The 20,415-nt window shown below is 40.0% G+C and overlaps 1 protein-coding gene across 1 annotated transcript in view; it reads left to right on the plus strand.

Annotated features, from left to right (window-relative positions):
* Window positions 1-20,415, plus strand: part of Gmds (GDP-mannose 4,6-dehydratase) — a 580,335-nt gene that overhangs the window by 99,039 nt on the left and 460,881 nt on the right. The window contains exon 2 of the mRNA XM_052727412.1: window positions 17,391-17,435. Coding sequence (XP_052583372.1) covers window positions 17,391-17,435 — 45 coding nt within the window. The remainder of the gene's footprint in view (window positions 1-17,390; window positions 17,436-20,415) is intronic.

A 20,415-nucleotide genomic window follows, 5' to 3' on the forward strand; every position in this document is an offset into this window, starting at 1 on the left:
CTTCTTAAATCCATTTGATTGGAAAGTCTTTTCCCAGCCTTTTATTCTGAGGTGGTGTCTGTCTTTGAAGTTGAGGTGTGTTTCTTGTATGCAGCAAATGGATGGATCTTGTTTTTGTATCCACTCTGTTAGCCTGTGTCTTTTTATAGGTGAATTGAGACCATTGATATTGATGTATATTAATGACCAGTTATTGTTAATTCCTGTTATTTTTTTGGTGATAGTGTTGTATGTTTCCCTTCTTTGGTATTTGTTAGTATGGTACTATCTATTGCCTGTGTTTTCATGGGTGTATCTAACTTCCTTAGGTTGGATTTTTTCCTTCAAGTGCTTTCTGTAGGGCTGGATTTGTGGAGAGATATTGTTTAAATCTGGTTTTAGCATGGAATATTTTTTTTACTCCATCTATGTTGATTGAGAGTTTTGCTGGGTATAATAGTCTGGGTTGGCATCCATGGTCTCTTAGTATCTGCATAAGTCTGTCCAGGCCCTTCTGGCTTTTAGAATCTCCATTGAGAAGTCAGGTGTTATTCTTATTGGTCTGCCTTTATATGTTACTTGGCATTTTTCCTTTGCAGCTCTTAATATTTTTTCTTTATTCTGTATGTTTAGTGGTTTGATTATTATGTAGTGAGGGGACTTTTCTTTTTTTGGATCCAGTCTATTTGGTGTTCTGTAACCCTCCTGTATTTTTATAGGCATTTCCTTCTTTAGGTTGGGACAGTTTTCTTCTATGATTTTGTTGAATATATTTTCTGTGCCCTTGAGTTGGTATTCTCCTTCTTCTATCCCTATTATTCTTAGGTTTGGTCTTTTCATGATGTCCCAAATTTCTTGGACATTTTGGGTCATGACTTTGTTGGCTTTAGTGTTTTCTTTGACTGATGAATCTATTTCTTTTACCATATCTTCAACGCCAGAGATCTGCTCTTCCATCTTTTGCATTCTGTTGGTTATACTTGCATCTGTAGTTCCTGTTCATTTACTCAGATTTTCCACTTCCAGCGTTACCTCAGTTTGTGTCTTCTTTATTGACTCCATTTCAGTTTTGAAATCTTGAACTGTTTCCCTCACTTGTTTAATTGCTTTCTCTTGGCTTTCAAGGGATTTACTGATTTCTTCCCATTTTTTGACTTTTCCTCGGTTACTTTAAGGGAATTTTTCATTTCCTCTTTTAAGATCTCTAATATCTTCTTAAAGTCATTTTTTATGGTAGATATCTTCTGTTTCTTCTGTGTTGGGATGTTCAGGTCTTGCTGATGTAGGTTCTGATGGAGCCATATTGGTTTTTATGTTGTTGAGTATATTTTTGCACTGGTGTCTACCCATCTCTTTCTTCACTTGGTGCAAGCTGTGTCTGTGTCTGAGGGAGCCTCTCTTGGTCTGATTGATACTCTTGATCCAGTGGGAACTCTTGGTCTAGTCGATGCTGATGGACTTTTTTTTTTTTTTTTTTGGTTTTTCGAGACAGGGTTTCTCTGGGTAGCTTTGAGCCTTTCCTGGAACTTACTTGGTAGCCCAGGCTGGCCTCGAACTCACAGAGATCCACCTGCCTCTGCCTCCCGAGTGCTGGGATTAAAGGCGTGCGCCACCACCGCCCGGCGATGATGGACTTTTTGTCTTAGGGAGCAGCTCTTAGTCCAACTGGTGCTAGTGAGCTCTGTCTCAGGGAGTAGCTGCAGTCTTAGCGTGTGGTAGATGGTGGTAATCTGACCTGTGTGCAGGAGGTCTGCCTACCAACTGGCCTCTTAGTCCAGTTGGGTGCTGGCAGGCTCTGTCTCAGGGAACAGTGGCAGACTTGGAGGGTGGATGGGATTTGGGGGAGGTGTGGCTTGGGTTACAGGGTCTGATGGGGGATTGTGGTAGTCTGACCTGTGTGCAGGAGGTCTGTCTGCCAACTGGCCTGAAACTGGAACTGCAATGGGTGGCGGTGTAGGGGCGCAGGGTTGTGCCTCTGGGCCCAAAGCCTAGGGGCTGGGGTGTTCGGGTATGAGGATAAAGACTCACCTCTTAGTCAATTTGGGTGCTGGCAGGCTTTGTCTCTCAATAAACTCTTGATAAATGGAGCTAAAATGCAAACCTTTTCCTACTACTTTAAACCTTTGTCTCCATCCTTGTTTACTGTTTTCCCAGGACACTGGCTCGTGTTACATGCAGTACTTGCAGCTCCCAGGGATGACAAAGGTTCCTTTCCATGGGTCAGTTTGTCTTCCTGAAAGCCTTTCTTCTATTTTATCCTCTTTCAGAGTCTCACTTTTCATTTAGTATTTATTTAAAGTGTTACCTTCTTTATGGATCCTTCTATTCTTCCAGGTACATTCACTGTGTCCATCATAGCCATACTTTGGGCTACTCTGGTAACACACTAACATTGTTCTGGGGACAGGTGTGGTGGTAGGATGTTTGAAGTCAGACAGTTTGTGTTTGTTAATTCTCTTGAAAGTTTAACACCTTATAAATGTTTCTGGTGGAAGAGAGACATTCTCCCAAGCCTGGCTGGTTAGAGACAGCCAAGGCTCAACTGAAAGCATGTCCTTGATGTGGAGCTAACTGTGATAGAAGATCTTTTCTCTCATCAGGCACTTTAGGAGAACATCATCTTTCCAGAGCCAAGTGCCAGGCAGCTAGATACCATCTCCATGGCTCAGAGCCCACCAAAATTTCTACACTGGTCAGCCTTGGCTGGCTCCTCATCCTGCCTGCCTTGCTTTCCTGGAAATCCAGAAAAGGCATTGCCTTGGCTCTCCCCTTACTCCTGTCCTTTCTGCTTCTGATCGTTCCAGTACTTCTCCACCTGGCCGTGAATGATGTGTGCTGTGTCTGCTGGGTGGGACCTTTGAAGTAAACTTTGTTTTACTGAGTCTCTGCTGCATTTCTTCTCATGGCTGTGCCTGACTGACCATCATCAAAAGAACACAGACCATCTGGTTTTGGATCTTCAAGTCACCTCTTGTAACTGTGTAGCCAGACTTCACATCCTCATCCTTAGAATTGGAATAATCATGGGATCCATTCAGTTGTTCAGATGGCTAGTACTTAGAAACTGCTCCTAGCTTGCTGCTCATAGTAAATACTGACTGTTCAGTTTGTACTACTGCTGACAGTTGTTGCATCTATTGATAGGAATGACTCTCGTCTTTTGCTCTGCATCCAGAATACTTGTTGAGACATCAGCAGATGTCTGACACATGAGTGAACAGAATAATAAACATGGCAGAAGAATTAGGACCAGGATCTGAAATGCTCATATTAAAATGACTCTTTTCATTAGCTTAGGATTTTGAGAATGAAGAAATAGTTAATTGGGAACCATAACTCTGTAACTCCTTTACTATAAAGAATTGTGATCTCTTCACATGAGCCCATGCTTCCAAAACTATAGTTTGAGAAGCCTAGCTCACCCACCCAGCAACAAGACCATTATATACTAAGCACTTGTAGTTATTGAATGCCCACCTTCTCTCCCTCCCTCCCTCCCTCCCTTCCTCCCTCCCTCCCTCCCTCTCTCCCTCTCTTCCTCCCTCCCTCCCTCTCTCCCTTGTGCTACTATTGAAACCAGTCTTTACATGTACTATGCAAGTGTCTGAGTGACACTTCTGGCCTCCATTTGATTCCTATGTAAGTATCATTGGAAAGGACATTTAATTGGAGGGAAAACAAAAACAAAAAAATGGAAGAGAAAAAAAGAAAAGAAAACCTTTAATATAGGTGATAGAAATCAGGTAGATTGTTAGTAAGGAGTACAGAGGCCTGCTGCAGCCTGGGTGATAGAGGCAGGAAGATCCTGGGTTTTGTCCTGATCAATATGGATGTGCTGGGGGATGTCTTTCTGTATGCTGTGAATATAGTTGTTCCCATTGGTTAATAAATAAGGTGCTTTGGCCTATGGCAAGGCAGCTTAGAGGCAGGTGGGAAATCCAAGGAGAGAGACAGGAAGGAGAAAGGCGGAGTCTAGGGAGATGCTAGTCACCACTGAAGGAGAAGCAACATGCCAGCAGACCAGTAAAGCCATGGAACATGTGGCAAAACATAGATTAATAAAAATGGATTAATTTAAGATATAAAAGCTAGCTAGCAAGAGGTCTGCCATAGGCCATATAGTTTGTAAATAATATTAAGTCTCTGAGTGATTATTTTGTAAATGCCTGTGGGACTGTGGGTGAGAGAGATTTGTCCTGATCGCGGTCCTGGCAGGACTACATTTGGAATGGATACAGCAATGAGTCTGAGAGTACCTTACAGGTGGTATTAGCCTCTGTGGTCCTGAAGATAAAGCACCACCAGTGCTAGAGGTGAGAATTTGAGTTCTCATATTGAAGACAAGGAGGCCAAGTGATTGATAATACAGTTTTGATATTAAGTTTATATCATTAGGCTATTGGTTCACCTGCTTGGAGACCTAGGACTTATGAGTTTGGAAATGTGAGGGCATTGAATTTTAGTTGTGAGCAGTGAATGCATTGCAAGCCAGTGGCATATCAGTGTGCAAAGTCATAATATAGTAGTTATGGTGCTAGCTCTGTGAATCCTACAACCTAGCAGGGAAAGCAAATAGTTCACTTTGCTACCATAGGTTAAAACAGGCTATTATTACAGTGGTTGTGGGAAAAGGCCAGTGTGCTTTGCAGGCTTCTCAAAGCTGGAATTTCACTTGGCTGGAGCAGAAGGGAGGGGTTTCTGCAGAGCTGAAGATTAAGACAGCACCTAGAATATATGAGGTATACTAAGTGGGTGTGCCTAGGACAGGGCAGTCAGGAGAACTGAGGATAAAGAACAGCCTCTGTGACTCTTAGCAGGCACAGACTGGAGACCTCAAAGAAGGCTGGTATGGTAGGCAGTAGAATACCAGAGAGGACTGTCACCCCAAACCCTGTGTTCCTGAAAGTGACTGACTAGTGGTTCATAGAGTAGAGATTCTTTTCTTTCAGCTGCCCTACCTCCCACCCTACCTGGCCATCTGCTGGCCACTCTTACTTTTTTGGAGCCTTTGTTAGTTTTCTAGGACTTCCTTGACCAAGTACTGTGGACAGGATACGTAAAACATAGTTATTGTATGTCTGGAGGCTGGAAGAGTAGTGAGGCCTGTTATTCTCATTAAGGTGTTAGTAGGGTTGGCTTCTGAAGATTATGGGGGGAATCTGTTCTATCCCTTCCTAGCCTTGGGCAGTTTGCTGGCCGTCTGTAGCATTTTGGGCTTGTACAATAACCCTGACCTCTGCCTTTATTTTCAAATGGAGTTTCCTACATGTATCCAAATTTCTCCATTTTATAGTGAGAGCAATCATATTGATTAGAGGCTACTCTGCTCCAGTATGATTTTATCCTAACTAATTTCATTTGCGCTGAACCAATTTCCAAGACAGTTACTTCCCGAGGTATTGGTTGAGTTAGAATTTTATCATGTGAACTTGGAGAAGACAAAATTCAAACTTTTACTGTTACTATTTCTAACCAGATCTCTCCTCTCTTCTTACTCTCTCTCTCCCTCCCCTCCTCTCCTCTTCCTTCTTTCTTTCTTTCCTTTCTCATAGGAACATGAAGTTCCTTTTCCAATTGTCTTGAGGGCCAGGATGAAAGCAAAATTGAAGTGGCTTACAGTAAACATGAAGACAATCTTAGATAACATGTTTTTGCTCAAATGCTATAGTTCATCTTCACCTTATAAGAAAATAAAGTGCTTATTTTGGTAATTAACCTATAAGATGATTGCTCCTAAATGGATGTGATTAGCCTGAAAATGAGTAAGACCTAGATTTATGCTGAAGGGTAGGGAAAGGAGAGAAGAAGGGAGAGAACATGGTGGGGTGGGGGTAGGTAGAAGGAGAGAGAGAGGGGAAGAGTGTGATAATGTGAACAGGAGAGAGCACATCTAACCCAAACAAGTAGATTTCCTGGCATGTAATTATTGTTTGCAGGAGGAGATGAAGCCTCAGTCTTGAAGATTTGGGTGTCACAGTGTATGGCTGTTAGCCCTTTGCGTCCAGAAGCACAGTATTTAGAGAGTGGCTTCTATCCTACCTTGTCATCCTTGTTTTCCATACTGTGTTTTACCAAGGTGGGGAACCTGTTGTCTATTCAAATAAACAATTTTACATGGGGCTATTTTTCTCCTTTCTTCTATAGTCCAGCCTGCTCAGAAGACATTCACTTCCAGGTCAATGTTAACAGTTTTGTGAAGGCTAAAATTCAGCTGATATGTGTCCTGAGTAGGTATGTATGCTAGCAGCTATTCTGAAGAATCCATGCCTGAGCTGCACAGATTTGTTAGTATTTTGAAGTTCGCCCCTAGTATTGTTTTATTCAGTTATTATTCTAGCTCTGCATGTGGGCATGATAAACAGGTCTGTGGCTAGTTCGGAAGGCAGAATCTTAGAATTGGAAGGCGGAATCTTAGAATTGGAGGAAGTGCATCAGTTGTTAGGATCATTTTCTTACCTGGAGTAGAGTTTTACCTGCTACACACTAGCAGCTTGCTTGCCAGTTTCCAAAGGGGTCATTCAGATCAATAAGGAGCTGCTTACTGTCAGTTCATATTGGCATATTTCATTCCCCTTGATTGTTTCAAGTTTGGCTTCTGTTGACCTCTTTGGGATTCATTTTCTCTGTTACATGCTAGCACTTCACTTCCATGAACCTATTGCCTTTTTGCCTGCCATTTGGATATTGTTCTCCAGGAACAGTACTCTCTTGCTGTTTCCTGTCATTTCTCAATTGTTACCATGTGAAGCCTCTTCAGCTTGTTGGGAAGAACAACCATGCCCAAGAGTTTGTTCTATAGGGCACAGTGCTTACTGTTCTCTGGGTGCCTGCCAGGCTGCTCCCAATTATATTTCCCAAGCAGCTCTTCTACTGTGTGGGGTGCCTAGATACAGATCACAGGCCAGAGTCTCCTTGTCTTATGAGCAGCTTCTTGCAACATTTTCCAGAAGGAAAATTATTCCAGGAGGACTATTAGACACTAATAAATGATGGCTTCTGCCATCTGCCCTTTCATTCAAGGGAGTAGGGATTCTGTGCTAAATAGTGTTTAGAAGGCTAGGTAGAGAGTTTGAATAGTGCTTAGTGAGTCCCTGTTCCTCTTTTGCTGTCTCATGCTTTCTTTGTGACATGAAGATAATTAGACCATTATGCTAAGGTAATAGTGTGAGAATTATGTTAATTTATGTAAATATCTGAGCCCTTATAACTATACTAACAGCTAAATGGTAGCCAGAAGCCACGTGGCTATTAAATAACTAATATTTGGATAAAACACTGAGGAAATAAAATTTTAAAATGGTAGTAATGACAAATATATCTTTGTTAAAGGCACAACTTGTTTTGGAATGACTGGTTGATATTTAATATATTTCACAAACACACCATGCTGGTCTTGGTGTTTAATTTATTCTTAAATATATTAACTGATACACTTGTGTTGGCATTAATTAATTTGAATATTAATTATATTGTAACATGTAGTGTAGTCATTGGCATATTTAATGCATATTGACCTACAGTGAACATGAGCATTATCAGTTGATTAAATTCAGATGTTTAGGGCTAGTGAGACGATTCAGTGAGAAAACATTGCTGTACATGCCTGGGGACCTCAGCTGAATACCTGGATCCTACATAAAGGTGGAAGGAGAGAACTGACTCCAGAGTTACCCTTTGACTTACATGCGCGTGCGCACCCCCCCACACCCCATGGCACATGTGCCCTCCTTCATCATACACATGCACATGTGCACACACAATAATAATAAATGAAAAAAATTAAATTTACATGTCTATTAAGAATTATTACTAAGTTACCCTTAGCTAAAATAATGATGGGCAAATTTCTTTTTTTTTAAAAATTTTTTATTTTTATTTTGCAATACAATTCAGTTCTACATATCAGCCATGGATTCCCTTGTTCTCCCCCCACTGGCCCCTCTCACCTTCCCCCCAGGCCACCTCCCATTCCCACCTCCTCCAGGGCAAAGCCTCCCCTGCGGACTGAGATCAACCTGGTAGACTCAGTCCAGGTAGGTCCAGTCCCCTCCTCCCAGGCCAAGCCAAGCGATCCTGCATAGGCCCCAGGTTTCAAACAGCCAACTCATGCAATGAGCACAGGACCCGGTCGCACTGCCTGGGGGCCTCCCAAACAGATCAAGCCAATCAACTGTCTCACCCATTCAGAGGGCCTGATCCAGTGGGGGCCCCTCAGCCATTGGTTCATAGTTCATGTGTTTCCATTCGTTTGGCTATTTGTCCCTGTGTTTTATCCAACCTTGGTCTCAACAATTCTCGCTCATATAAACCCTCCTCTTTCTCGCCAATTGGACTCCTGGAGCTCCACCCGGGGCCTGGCCGTGGATCTCTGCATCCAGTTCCCTCAGTCATTGGATGGGGTTTCTACCACGACAATTAGGGTGTTTGGCCATCCTATCACCAGAGTAGGTCAGTTCGGGCTGTCTCTCGACCATTGCCAGCAGTCTGTTGTGGGGGTATCTTTGTGGATTTCTGTGGGCCTCTCTAGCACTTTGCTTCTTCCTATTCTCATGTGGTCTTCATTTACCATGGTCTCCTATTCCTTGTTCTCCCTCTCTGTTGTTGATCCATCTGGGATCTCCCGCTCCCCCAAGCTCTCTTTCCCTCGCCCTTCATTACCCCCACTCACGTGTGGAACAAGGATGACTGGACTGCTACTCACAACACCAGAGAGGCTACCTGGAAAACAGGACCCCAAGAAAGACACGGGAATCACCCAATGATGGAGAAATGGATGAGATCTACTCTAGTGACTTTTAGATGCCATAAGCAAACAAAACATTTGTTTTGCTTTTCTTCCAAAGCTAGGACACAAATCATAAAAAGAAACACATAAGAAGACATTAATAAATCAAGTAAATACTAAATAATATTTCTCTTCAATATGAAATTTTTTGTGTGTAAGTTTCAGGGTTTTCATTCCTCATGGTCTAGAGCATTGGACAGAGGCTGCTTTCCTTTCCTTAAAGGATCTGCAAACATTCATTTCTTCTGTAAAGCACTTGAGTTATTAGCGCTGAAGAAACATCCTTGTATTATATGGACAGTCACTTTGAAAGATAGTGAGGAAAGCAAAAGAAAGGGAAAGGAATTTAATTTGTAAAATTTGTACAGGTTTTGTTTTTGTATAGTTAAAGCTGTGTACTATATAGTTATGCATGAAGTTTACTGGCGATTTATTATTGGCATTCCTGTAACCTCATAAAAGCCCTTGTCAATGTGTCTAGAGTGCTGATATATAGAAACTTTCAGCAACTATATTGTTCCAAATTTGAAAGAAGGTGTTCACATAAGCACTGAACTAGCCTATTAGGTGGATATGCTTCTTTTATTCCCTTTGTTTTTTCTTTTTTCTTTTTCTTTTTTCCTGCTGTCCCTGATTTCATGCTCAGGTGGGGTGATTGTTTCTTCAGGGTACTGTGCCATCCAGTGTAGAAGATAGCTTTTCTTTTATCCATAAAACTTTCCCCATCCCTTGTCCATGACCCATGCATCTACCGTACTTTTCAGACAGCTGTACAGGTTACTGCTTATTATTTCCATCCTATCCACGTTTGAGTGTGCTGATGCATGTGGAAGTTGGAGGACCGAGTCAATTTTGAAGCATTATGCTATCTAGGCCAGGAAATGCCTGGCTACCCAGATACTTCACAGAGCAATAGAGCAGGAATTGAATCTCTTGTTTCCTTCCTGTCCTTCTCCATTTCATTATACCCATGGCCTCAAGTGGGTGTTTGAGGATATCCATTAATTTTACAGGAGTCTGTTCTATGTTAGTTTGAGGTTCTCTCTCCCTATGTGTGTCAAGTTGACACTCAAGATTGATAATCACACTATTAAACCTTAAGCATATTGGTCTGAATTTGCCTTGTTTTTCTCTCTTTAACTGATGGTAATCAGAGTGGCATCATTATAGAAATTTTGTTTGAATATAAACAGTGACTAGAGGAGGAACATGTCAAGCACAGTGACATGCATATTCCAAGGCTGTGTAAATGCTCACTATTATTTCTGTTACTGTTTGCGGAGCCAGAGGTGGCTCAGCAGATAGAAAGGAGCTTGCATAAAGGCCTCATGGCCTGAATTTGATCCTTGGATCCCACAAAGTGGTAGGAAAGAACTGACTCCTGAGGGTGATTTTTCGACCTCCACATCTGCACCATGGCACACACATGCACACATACATAATGACATTTAAAAACAAACAAACACATCAACATGAATGGCAGGAATGGGGGCAGGGATTCAGAGATATAAGGAGGAAAAATAGGTTCAAAGTGAAGGAACTTGCATAAAAAGGAACAACAGTGGATAGCAGATTCTACGGCAGTGAAAGCTGGACTACCCAGCTCATATGGATGCTGTTAGCAAGTGCCTTTAGTTTTGCTTTTGGTACCTTTCAAACTTCTCTGGGACTGTGTAGGGGCATTGGCGTGTTTTGTCTTTCTCCCAATCATTTGATTAAAATTTATCTGTTTTTTAAAAAAGACTTCCTCTCTACCTCCTTGTTTTTTCTCCTTTAATCCCATTTTTTTTAACCTTACTGATTTATGGAAAGTTATTTTAGTCTGTTGGAATTAATGTTTTTATGTTTATACAAAATGTACCTGGAGTTCACATTTGGTATTTGTTTTTTTGTTAACTCACTGAAGTAAAGATGTATAATAATCATTTGCAATTTAGAAGGAACATATGTTCCATACTACATTGTTAGTGTATTTACTGACCAAAACCCTGTTAAATCATTTCAGTTTTTGACTGGTTCCTATGGAAGGTAAAAATTAGATAAGTTCATGTTTTCTAGATACTTTTAAAATAAACTGATTGATAAAATGGAAAGAAAGTGTTAGGAAAATAGATTAAAGGATGAAAAAATAAGAACAGTTTGCCAGAATAAATGATATGCAATGTCACTACCACAAAAACTCTTCGGTCTTTTTTCTTAGCTATCGTTATTTTAATATTCTTATGTCCAGATTGCTTCTGTACATTTCACACTCTTAAAAACATACACGCTTTTAATTACTATAAAATTTTTGGTATAAATAAATAATATTCCTTCTTATAAAAGTATGATATATTCATTGGAAAGAAATAGAAAAGATAGATAAAAATAACCATTCATGTTCTCATCCCCTGGGGCAGTAATCATTAATATTTAGAATAGTGTTTTGATTTTGATTAATTTCCTTAACTATGTGCATAAGTGTGGAAATTTAACAAGTGTAATTGGTTGGGAGACCATAGCTGGCTTTGGGGGGCTTACCAAAGGATTAAATTTGCCATTTTTAGGTGTTAATACATGAATTCTGACAGCTTATCTAATAGACACCACTAAAATCAAGGCATGTTTCATCAGTAATTGGATCACCTTAAAAGTCTCTGCATGCTCTTTTGGTGGCAAACATAGTTTTTTTTTTCTTAGTAGTTTTGTTTGTTTGTTTGTTTTTGTTTTTTGAGACAGGGTTTCTCTGTGTAACTTTGCACCTTTCCTGGAACTCACTTGGTAGCCCAGGCTGGCCTTGAACTCACAGAGATCCGCCCGGCTCTGCCTCCCGAGTACTGGGATTAAAGGCGTGCGCCACCACCACCTAGCCTTCTTAATAGTTTTTTAATTTTAATTAAAGTATAATTACATCATTTCTCCCTTTCCTTTCCTTCCCTTCTACTTTTCCCATTCTTCCCCTAACTCCCTTTCAAACTTATGACCTTTTTTCTTTATTATTGTTATGCTCACCTATATTCTATTTATATAAATATATATGTGTGTATGTATGTATAGACACATAAATATATAAATACAACCTACTGATTCCATTTACTGTTGCTTGTATGTATGTGATTTCAAGGCTGACCACTTGGTATCTCTGGGGAAGACTAATTCTCCTCTCAGCAGACATTAATTGCCTGTAGTTCTTTGTCTAGGGATAGTGCCCTTTGAGATTCTCTCTGTTAGCATGTCTATTGTGTTGTCATTGTTTGGGTCTTGTTTAGGCAGCTGTACTGTTGCTGTATCCTGGTTGTAATGTCTCTGTCATTCCTATAAGACACCATCTCACGGCAGATATCCTAGTCCTCTAGCTCATACAGTGTTTCATCTCCCTCAAAAGTTATAATGTTGAACTTTGTTTCCAATGTTGTGCATGCACATGTGCATGGGCGAGCACACACACACACACACACACACACACACACACACACACACACACACACACACACACACCACATATGGGAAATAAAGAAACACAATGACATAAAGGATTACTTTTTAAAAAGGTGTTTGCTATTTTATAGATTCAAATACTAGGTATAATTGGGGCTTTCCCCTTTGTGTTCTAACTACTGGGTTATGGTAGACAATATAAGTTGACTGGAGGTAATTTTCATCTTTCTGGAAATTGAGTATTAATATTAACCTTGCAGTCACCACCCATCACTGGGAAGCCAGGACTTGGCTGCAGAGCCATTCTTCCTTCTTAGCATGTATGAGCTGCTGAGCACCTGCCTAGAGGGCGCTTTTCCTGGTAGAGAAAGGAAGGTGGCTACAGAAGGCCTTGGCTGGGCAGAGTCAGCTCTTTTGTTCAGAGGTAGTTGACTCTCATTTTTAATTGCAATGATCCTCTCTACAAGGAAGTAAGTGGAAATGAAAATCTAGTCTTTGATGATAGCATCTTGTGTGGAGAAATCATTTTGAATTTTAAAGACTACTAGATGGGAATACATGTTTGAAGTATCTCTCTCTTATCCAGTCAGTTATTGTATTCATCATTATTGATTTTGTTCTTGTTCTTCATGCAGTAATGTGTTAGACTAAGTATCTTATGTGCTCTGCTGTACTTAGTAGTGTATTGTTTTCCCTTTGCAGAGTTAAGTTCTGAGTTTTGTTTTATTGAGACAGCGTTTTATGTGTAGTCCAGGCTACCTCTTGAAGTCTTTTTGCCTCAGTCTTCTGAGTGCTTGGGTGACAGGTGTACACCTTCATGCTAGATTGTTTAGATTTTAGTGAAGAATTCTGAGGTCTGGGATTCTCGAGACTTGCTTTTTTTATTATTATTTTTTGGTATGTGAGGGCATGCAGGTTCTACTCTCCCAGTGTGTGACTTTAAACATTTCATTGCTTTGAATCTCAATTTCCTGATCTGTAAAATGAGAGTGTTAGATTAATTGGTCCCTATGGTCTTTTGAATCTTGAGTTTGACATAGATGTTATCCAGTGATTTGCTACAAACATGAGCCAGGTGTCAATACTTGTTAAATATATTCTACTCCTGCATGCTTCATAACCCACTGATTAAATAACTGGAAAATTTCATTCTTTTTTAAAACAGCATCCTTCCCTAATAATTGATGTTATATAGTTCTTATTGTAAGTACAGAGTACCTTGGTATTGTAGTAGTGATTAGATGAAAAGATGCTTTTGGGGTGTGTGTGTCTATTATTGTTGTTGTTGCTTGAGACTGTCTCACAGTGTAGCCCAGGCTGTCCTGTAATATACTCTGTAGCCCAGGCTGACTTCAAACTCTTGGAAATCCTCATCAAAAGATGTTTCTTTTGTAATAATTAAAATCTATGGAGGGAAAGAGAATAAGCGATGCAAACAAGCACTTCTCTTCATGCATGTGTTGTATTCTGTCTCCTACTAGGAGTGTCAATCTTTCAATATTGTCACTTTGCATTCACAGAGTTCATGATTGAGAACCATTTGCAATTTAATTACAAGAAAGTCATAAATTATATGGCATTACATTTTAAGAAATTTTTATATTGTTTTAAGCTACATTCATAGGTATCCTCAGCCTCATGCAGTCCTTGGGTAGCAGCAGATAAGACATGCCAGGGTGAGACTGATCTGTTTTAGTGGTGTGGTTTCTTCCATCTTACTCTTTCAAAGCTGCTGTCAAATGGTGCATAAAGGGAAGCCATGTGAGTTTGCATGCATTCCAGAGGGAACAAGCTCTCCTGCACATGTCAGAGCTATGTTTTCCCTTTTCATTTGTTCATATCGGCTGCAAATACATTGGTAGAAAACAGAAAAGAAACACTAGCATCTTGGTTATAGGATGGTAGCACTTGTGTATTTGTCTGTCCATTGAGTTTGAAGTCCTGTTAGTACTTTCTCAGTCGTTTCCCATCTATGGCTATTGATAGAAGGGGATAAACTTCTCTGTTTTTGTAGATCTAGAGTTTTCCATAGTTTTCATATAATAGTTGAAATATGATCCTGCTGATTTCTAGAATAATGGTTAAATTTTATGTGGCTCTCTGTGGGATATTTCTCAATGCCCCATAGAAACTGACCAGTTTATAAATACATGATAGATATGAGGCACACAGAAACCTGGGTTTTTTTGGATCCTGTAAAGAGGCATTATTCCTCCCACATGTATTTACCACCAAAGCAGTCCCTTTTTACATAGCACTGTGCTGCCTTGTGGGCATGTATATGCCCAGAGCCAAGACCTGGGAAATCGGAGGCACCCATCTTTTCTTTCTTTTCTGATCTCTGGAGTATTCTAAAATTACAGGATTTCTCTGTGTATGGGTCACTTGATTAAAACTAGAAGCACTGTTTAATTATAAAACATCCTGTAATGGAAAAGGGCCAAATCAAGTTAGTGTGAAAATGAACCCTTTAATGGTCTTTGATTACTTTGTTGGGGTTTGACATGTTTTGGTAGCTCCCAGGGAGAATTGTGAGGAAGATTATTTTCTACTTCAGATAATGAAAGAGTTGGATTCTAGTCCTGGTTTCATCTATAACTAGTTGTGTGATGTTATGCTACATCTTGGTCACCTGAGATACCAAATGGCTGTTTATGCTCCTCGCCAAGTTCTTGCATGAGAGAAAAGCAGAAAGTGTTTTTTGAAAATAGTAAACCATAGCGATTGTCTCAATTGGTCTGGAATTTCATACAAAATAGATACCGCCAATAACCATATGAAGAATTAAATTTTAAAAAGTTGCAGTTGGGACATTTTCTCTCCAATTAAAATGCCTTTTTTTTTTAAAATGAATTTTGAATCTGCCTGGAATTTACACTGGGTCCTAGCAAATGAACAGATCTATCCCATTTCCTTTGGCTTCAGGAGTCAACTATCAGAACTTAATGTTTCTTTCAGGTTCTTGGTGTGACATTTTAGTCATTAGTCTGATTGGAGCGTTCTCTATCAGCCATCCTGCTGGTTTGGCTGCATGCTCAGATACCATGTCTCCTTGGAGTCCCCGAGGGCCAGTGGGGAGGATGAGGGGGAGGCCAGCTGAGCTCCTGGGCCAGAGACCAAGAGCCCTTGCTGGGCTCGTTTCCCACTCATTGTGCAGCCTGGGCCCTATCACTGGAGGGGCCTGGCAAGGAAATGAGGAGGAAGTGAGTGCCACTGCTGGTTCAGAATGTTCCAGTGTGGTTGGAAAGTTTGAGGAGCAGCCTGGGTGAGAAGAACAAGACCTTATTGACAGGGTTAGTCCTGGTCAGGTCTGTTTCACATCAGCTTTCTGAATAATCACAGCTCTCCCTACCCGGGGAGGTCCAGAACAGTCACCACTACCTCCCCCCCCCCCCCGCCCCACATGAGTATGGTAGAACATAAAGCATTCTGTTTTATTCCATGTGGATAAAGTGAGGAAAGTGTAGTGTTGGCTGCTTCAAGGCAACAATACTATAAAAAAAAGCAAGTCTGCTTTCTAGAAATCTTTAGTCTAATTATTATCATTGCAGCTGTTTTCTTTAATACTGCTTTGTTTTCTGTTGATTCAAAGGACTACTGCCCCCTTAAAAAACAAAACAAAACAAAAAACAAGTCCTTCTAGTGATCGTATAGGCCAGCTTGGCTTATCCTGACTTGAATCAGTCAACCTTGTGATTTGATTTAGCTAACACCTAAATATGTGTAAAACCTATACACATTGTAAGATTGAGATGAAAAGGCCAAACTCTCTTCTCCACATGAGTCTATAAACCAGAATATTTATGTCAAGAAGTCAGAAGAAAATGTGCTGGAGTTTTTAATGGACCACAGAATGTGCCCTTTGTATGCCTGGCCTTGCCATTCTGCATGAATTCCTGGAAGACTTCTGCATTAATGTTGAGAACACTCGCTCAGCAGCCCTGTCATTTTCAGGACCCATAGGGTGTCTCTAGTTTCAGCTTTAGGTCAGATCATGACAATACTAAGATTTGCTTCATTTTTTCCCCTGGAATATCTGGTAGGGATTTCTGAACATCTAAGGGACATTTTAAGCTTTTTCAAACTTATGGAACCTAAGAAAACTCAAATACTCCAGCTGCTTTTCAGAACACAAATTTATGTTAATTGGAGCCTTAATTTTACATTTAAGTCTAAGTTGCATAGAAGGGACTCCCCATTGTGGCAGAAAGCTGCAGACTAATTATGGGATTGGCTATAAAATGTAAGACCTTTTTTTCTGAGAGATGCTAGTACCCCTCAAATAGTAATATTCAACTTTTGGCCTCAGACTAATTTAATTAGATATCTGTCATACTTTTTTTCTCTTAAGGTGACATGCATTTATTTAACTAGAAAGTCCCATCTGGAAATTTCTAAAACAATTATTATTACCAGTTGAGATTCTCAGTGTTTATTTAGCTAGCTCCTTCTAAAGGCAGGATTCTCTGCATGTTTTAAGATGAATTCATATGAAGTATTTATTATTTTATCAAAGAAGTAACAGTTTCCTCTTTATAAGTTTGTGTATATGCACACATATATGGTAAAAATAGTTTTAATTGAACCTCATCCCATAAATCCTATAATCCTTCTATGCCTCAATTTCTCTAAAGTGAGTGGCTTTCTACAGGCCTAGGGTTTAGCAGCTAACTGGTCCCTGAAATCTCTTGAAGGTGCTCACCCTACTGCATAGCACTTCTAGCCTTCTTCACAATTCTGTGTACTCATTCTCAGTAATGTCAACACCTTGTACTCTCTGTCTGCTTTTGAACTTTCCAGTTTTCTTTTTAAATATCATCCCTACCAGAATTTATTGCATTCCTATGGCACCAAGGCATTTTGCCTTGCTAACATATTTGCATATTTCATATAGCCTATAAGTAGCAAAACTTGAACCCAAATCCATGTGATTCTGAAACTTTGTGCTATCTCTTTTGCTCTGATTGTTTGCTTGGATTTTGATTTCTTCCTGTCTTCAGTGATGCCTACTTGAGTTACTGTCTGCTCCGTTAATAGTCGAACAGCATTTGGTATTTGTTGTCATTATCATCAGTTTCGTTTTTATTTTTATTTTTTGGTTGTTATGATTTTTATTCTGTTCAACTTGCCTTTCCAATGACAGTGTAGATCACAATTCTGTACCAGCCACCATTGGTCTAACACTTCTCAATTTTCCCTCTCTTTTCAGGATGGCTCATACTTGGCAGAATTCCTGCTGGAGAAAGGATACGAGGTGAGTGACTCAGTACTCCTGGGGTTGCCGTGGACTGCTAGGATGCAGCTGCTTTGCTTCCTCTGTGTGTGCTTTCCACGGAAACTCTTGATAACAAATCAGAATCCAAGCCCGGCTCTGCCGTGGCGCCTGTGATGCTGCCAGCTCATTGTGCTGCCTATCTGCTGGTGAGCACATGGGGTTCAGCTGTTCTGCATGTCTCCCTTGTTCTCTGATAAAGCAGCAGCCTGCGTGAGCCTGACTGTAAGAGTGTTAGGGTTAATTTATGATGTAATGTTCTACATTAAAAAGTTCCACTCATGGTGAAGTCACTTAATTTGGAAATTGCACAGAGCAATAAAAACCAAGCTGATCTTTGGCAAGCTTGCATGAAAGATTTACACCTGGAGGTGTTTGCTTTCTAACAGGCAGCTGTATATTTTATGGAAGATGAATCTGTGTGATTCATGGTTGGTGCTGTTATCATTGTGTTTTGTTCTTCAACATTAGAAATAAGGAACTTGTATTAAATCTGATGTAGTTTAGCAAATACTTTTAAGAAGCTTTTTCGGATGTACTTATGTATAAATTCAGGATCTGTTGAGGATAAAACATATATGCTGACCCATATCCTGGCCTGATTTGACAATGTTTGTATTAATAGTTTTACATTTTCTCTTTACTTTCATTAGTTGTAGTGATGTTGTGTAAAAATGTGCAGTTGGACAAATAGAAAAGAACTGCAAAGAATTTGGCTTGTTAACAGGATTTGACAAAAAATGGGATTAATTTTCTTATTGTAAGTCAATATTTTCTGATAGCTTTGACTGTAATATGTCACAGCAGTGCTTAGAACCTTCTCTTTTCTTCTATAGTAGTTCTATATCTTACAGTATCAAAGTAAGACAGTTGAAATTATGGGAGTACCTATTTACACATATGTCTATAGGAACAGATTGCTATAGTAATTGAGAGACTATTCAACAAAACAGAGCATTTTAGAGCAGGTCATAAGTAGTATAAAAGAATTGCTTTTAGGAAAAAGCTGTTGTCTAGTTAAACTGTTAACATAATATGTTAATAAATAACAGAAAGATATGTTAGAGATACATCTGAAGTGCTATACAAATATGTAGGACCTGCTGCTAAGAGAAGAAATGTATGGTAGCTAGTGATGGGAGTGACTTGCCAGGGAATCAGGATAAGAAAGTTTGTAAGCCAAACCTTACTGTTGAAGATGGAAGTGATATGTTGAGTGATAATCTAATCAGAAGGGTGTTGAGATATACTTTGAGGTGGACCTGTGGAACTATGAGTAGAAATGAAGTTGAAAATAATAGTCAGTGACTGGAAATAATAGCCTGGAGACAAGAAAGTGTGTGAGTGTGTGTGTGTGTGTGTGTGTGTGTGTGTGTGTGTGTGTGTGTGTGTGTGTGTGTGTCTATGCTGCTATAGTGCGTGGACTAGTGGATGGGCAGGCCTTGGGCCTAGTCATGTTGTGTAGGCATTAATCATTTGCATGCAGGAAGGCTGTACATGTGTTGTGCTATTAGTGCTATTGAAGAAGGCAGGGAAGACTGGCATGGAGAAGTAAAGTTCTATTCAGGTGTCTCATTGAGGAATTATCAGGCTTCAGAGGACAGGGAGGATGCAAGATTTGCAAATAGATGCAATGAGAATTCAAGACTGCCTCGTGAGCTGTAAATATTTTAATTCTATTAGCATTTGAAGTTAAAAGAGCAGATTTGATTCTTTTAGAGAAAGACAGCAAAAGACTTATGATTGGTAATTCAGGAGTAAGGGACAAGACAGGGCACAGAAGACAAGCAGAAACTCTTCCACACAGTGTGATAAACTGTGAGCTGTGTGTGGGTGGTAAGAGTAAAGGGCTTTTGTGTGTGCTGTGTTAATTTCAGTGGGCTGCTCTCCTCAATTTTAAGAGATGATTGATATAATTGTAGAATGATCTATTTAGAGGAGTCTGATGATGAAACAGGCTTTATGTTCTTATGCTTAGGTCACAGTAAACATTACAGTGATTAAAAAATAGAAAACATTGGAAAATTTCTAGGATTATCAGCTGCAGTTCTTGGTTATTCAAGACCACGATCTTTATAGTATTAGAACATGTATAGTTGAATGACTGGGGCCATGTCTGACCACATCTGAATCCAGAGGTCAGTGACAGCAATTTTGCATGAATACAGACTTGTACCTCAATGGACTGTCAACCTTTAATGTGTACACTCACCTCAGGTTCTGTTAGAGGGTGGCTCAGAAGTTTGGGATTGTTCTTTCTTACATGTCCCTGGGTATTGTTGATGCTGTCTCTCTGTGAACAGATAGGATACCACTGTATAAAGGACCACATGAAGTCTAATGAATGACTTGACTGGGTGAACCAGTGCAGCCTTACTTCCCAACTACTTATGGATTTTTTTTTATTACATTACAATTTTTTACTTTGCATGCATATGTGTGTGTATATGTGTGTGTGTGTGTGTGTGTGTGTGTGTGTGTGTGTGTGTGTGTATGTGTGTATGTGTGTGTGTGTGTGTGTGTGTCTGAAGGTCAGAAGACGACTTGTGCAGCTAATTCTGTTTTCTGGGGGATTGAACTCAGGTCATCAAGCTTGGCAGCACATAATTTTATGTGCTAAGCCATCTTGCTGACTTTACCCTCTGAACTACTTTGACTCCATTCAGATTCAGTTACTATTCAGAAATACCAGGAAACTTAGAAATAACTAGAAACAACATAGGATTGGTAGCAAAGTGTGGGCCAGTAACAGTTCAGCATTGTAAGAGGCATGATGCTGTAGCTGCTTTGTTGTTCTGCTAGAAGAGGCCGACTTTGATTTGCTGTCAGTGGCACAGTTAGTTTGGCATAGAGAAGGAGGTCAGTAGAGGAGCACAGCCAGGTCAGTGGGGAAAATAACACAGTTAATTAAGCTCCTTTGCTTTTACTGTACTTAAACAATGACAAATTACAACTAGCATAG

The sequence above is a fragment of the Peromyscus californicus genome, unplaced genomic scaffold (genome assembly GCF_007827085.1).
Source record: "Peromyscus californicus insignis strain IS unplaced genomic scaffold, ASM782708v3 Scaffold_8__1_contigs__length_139910024, whole genome shotgun sequence".
Taxonomy (NCBI): Eukaryota; Metazoa; Chordata; class Mammalia; order Rodentia; family Cricetidae; genus Peromyscus; species Peromyscus californicus.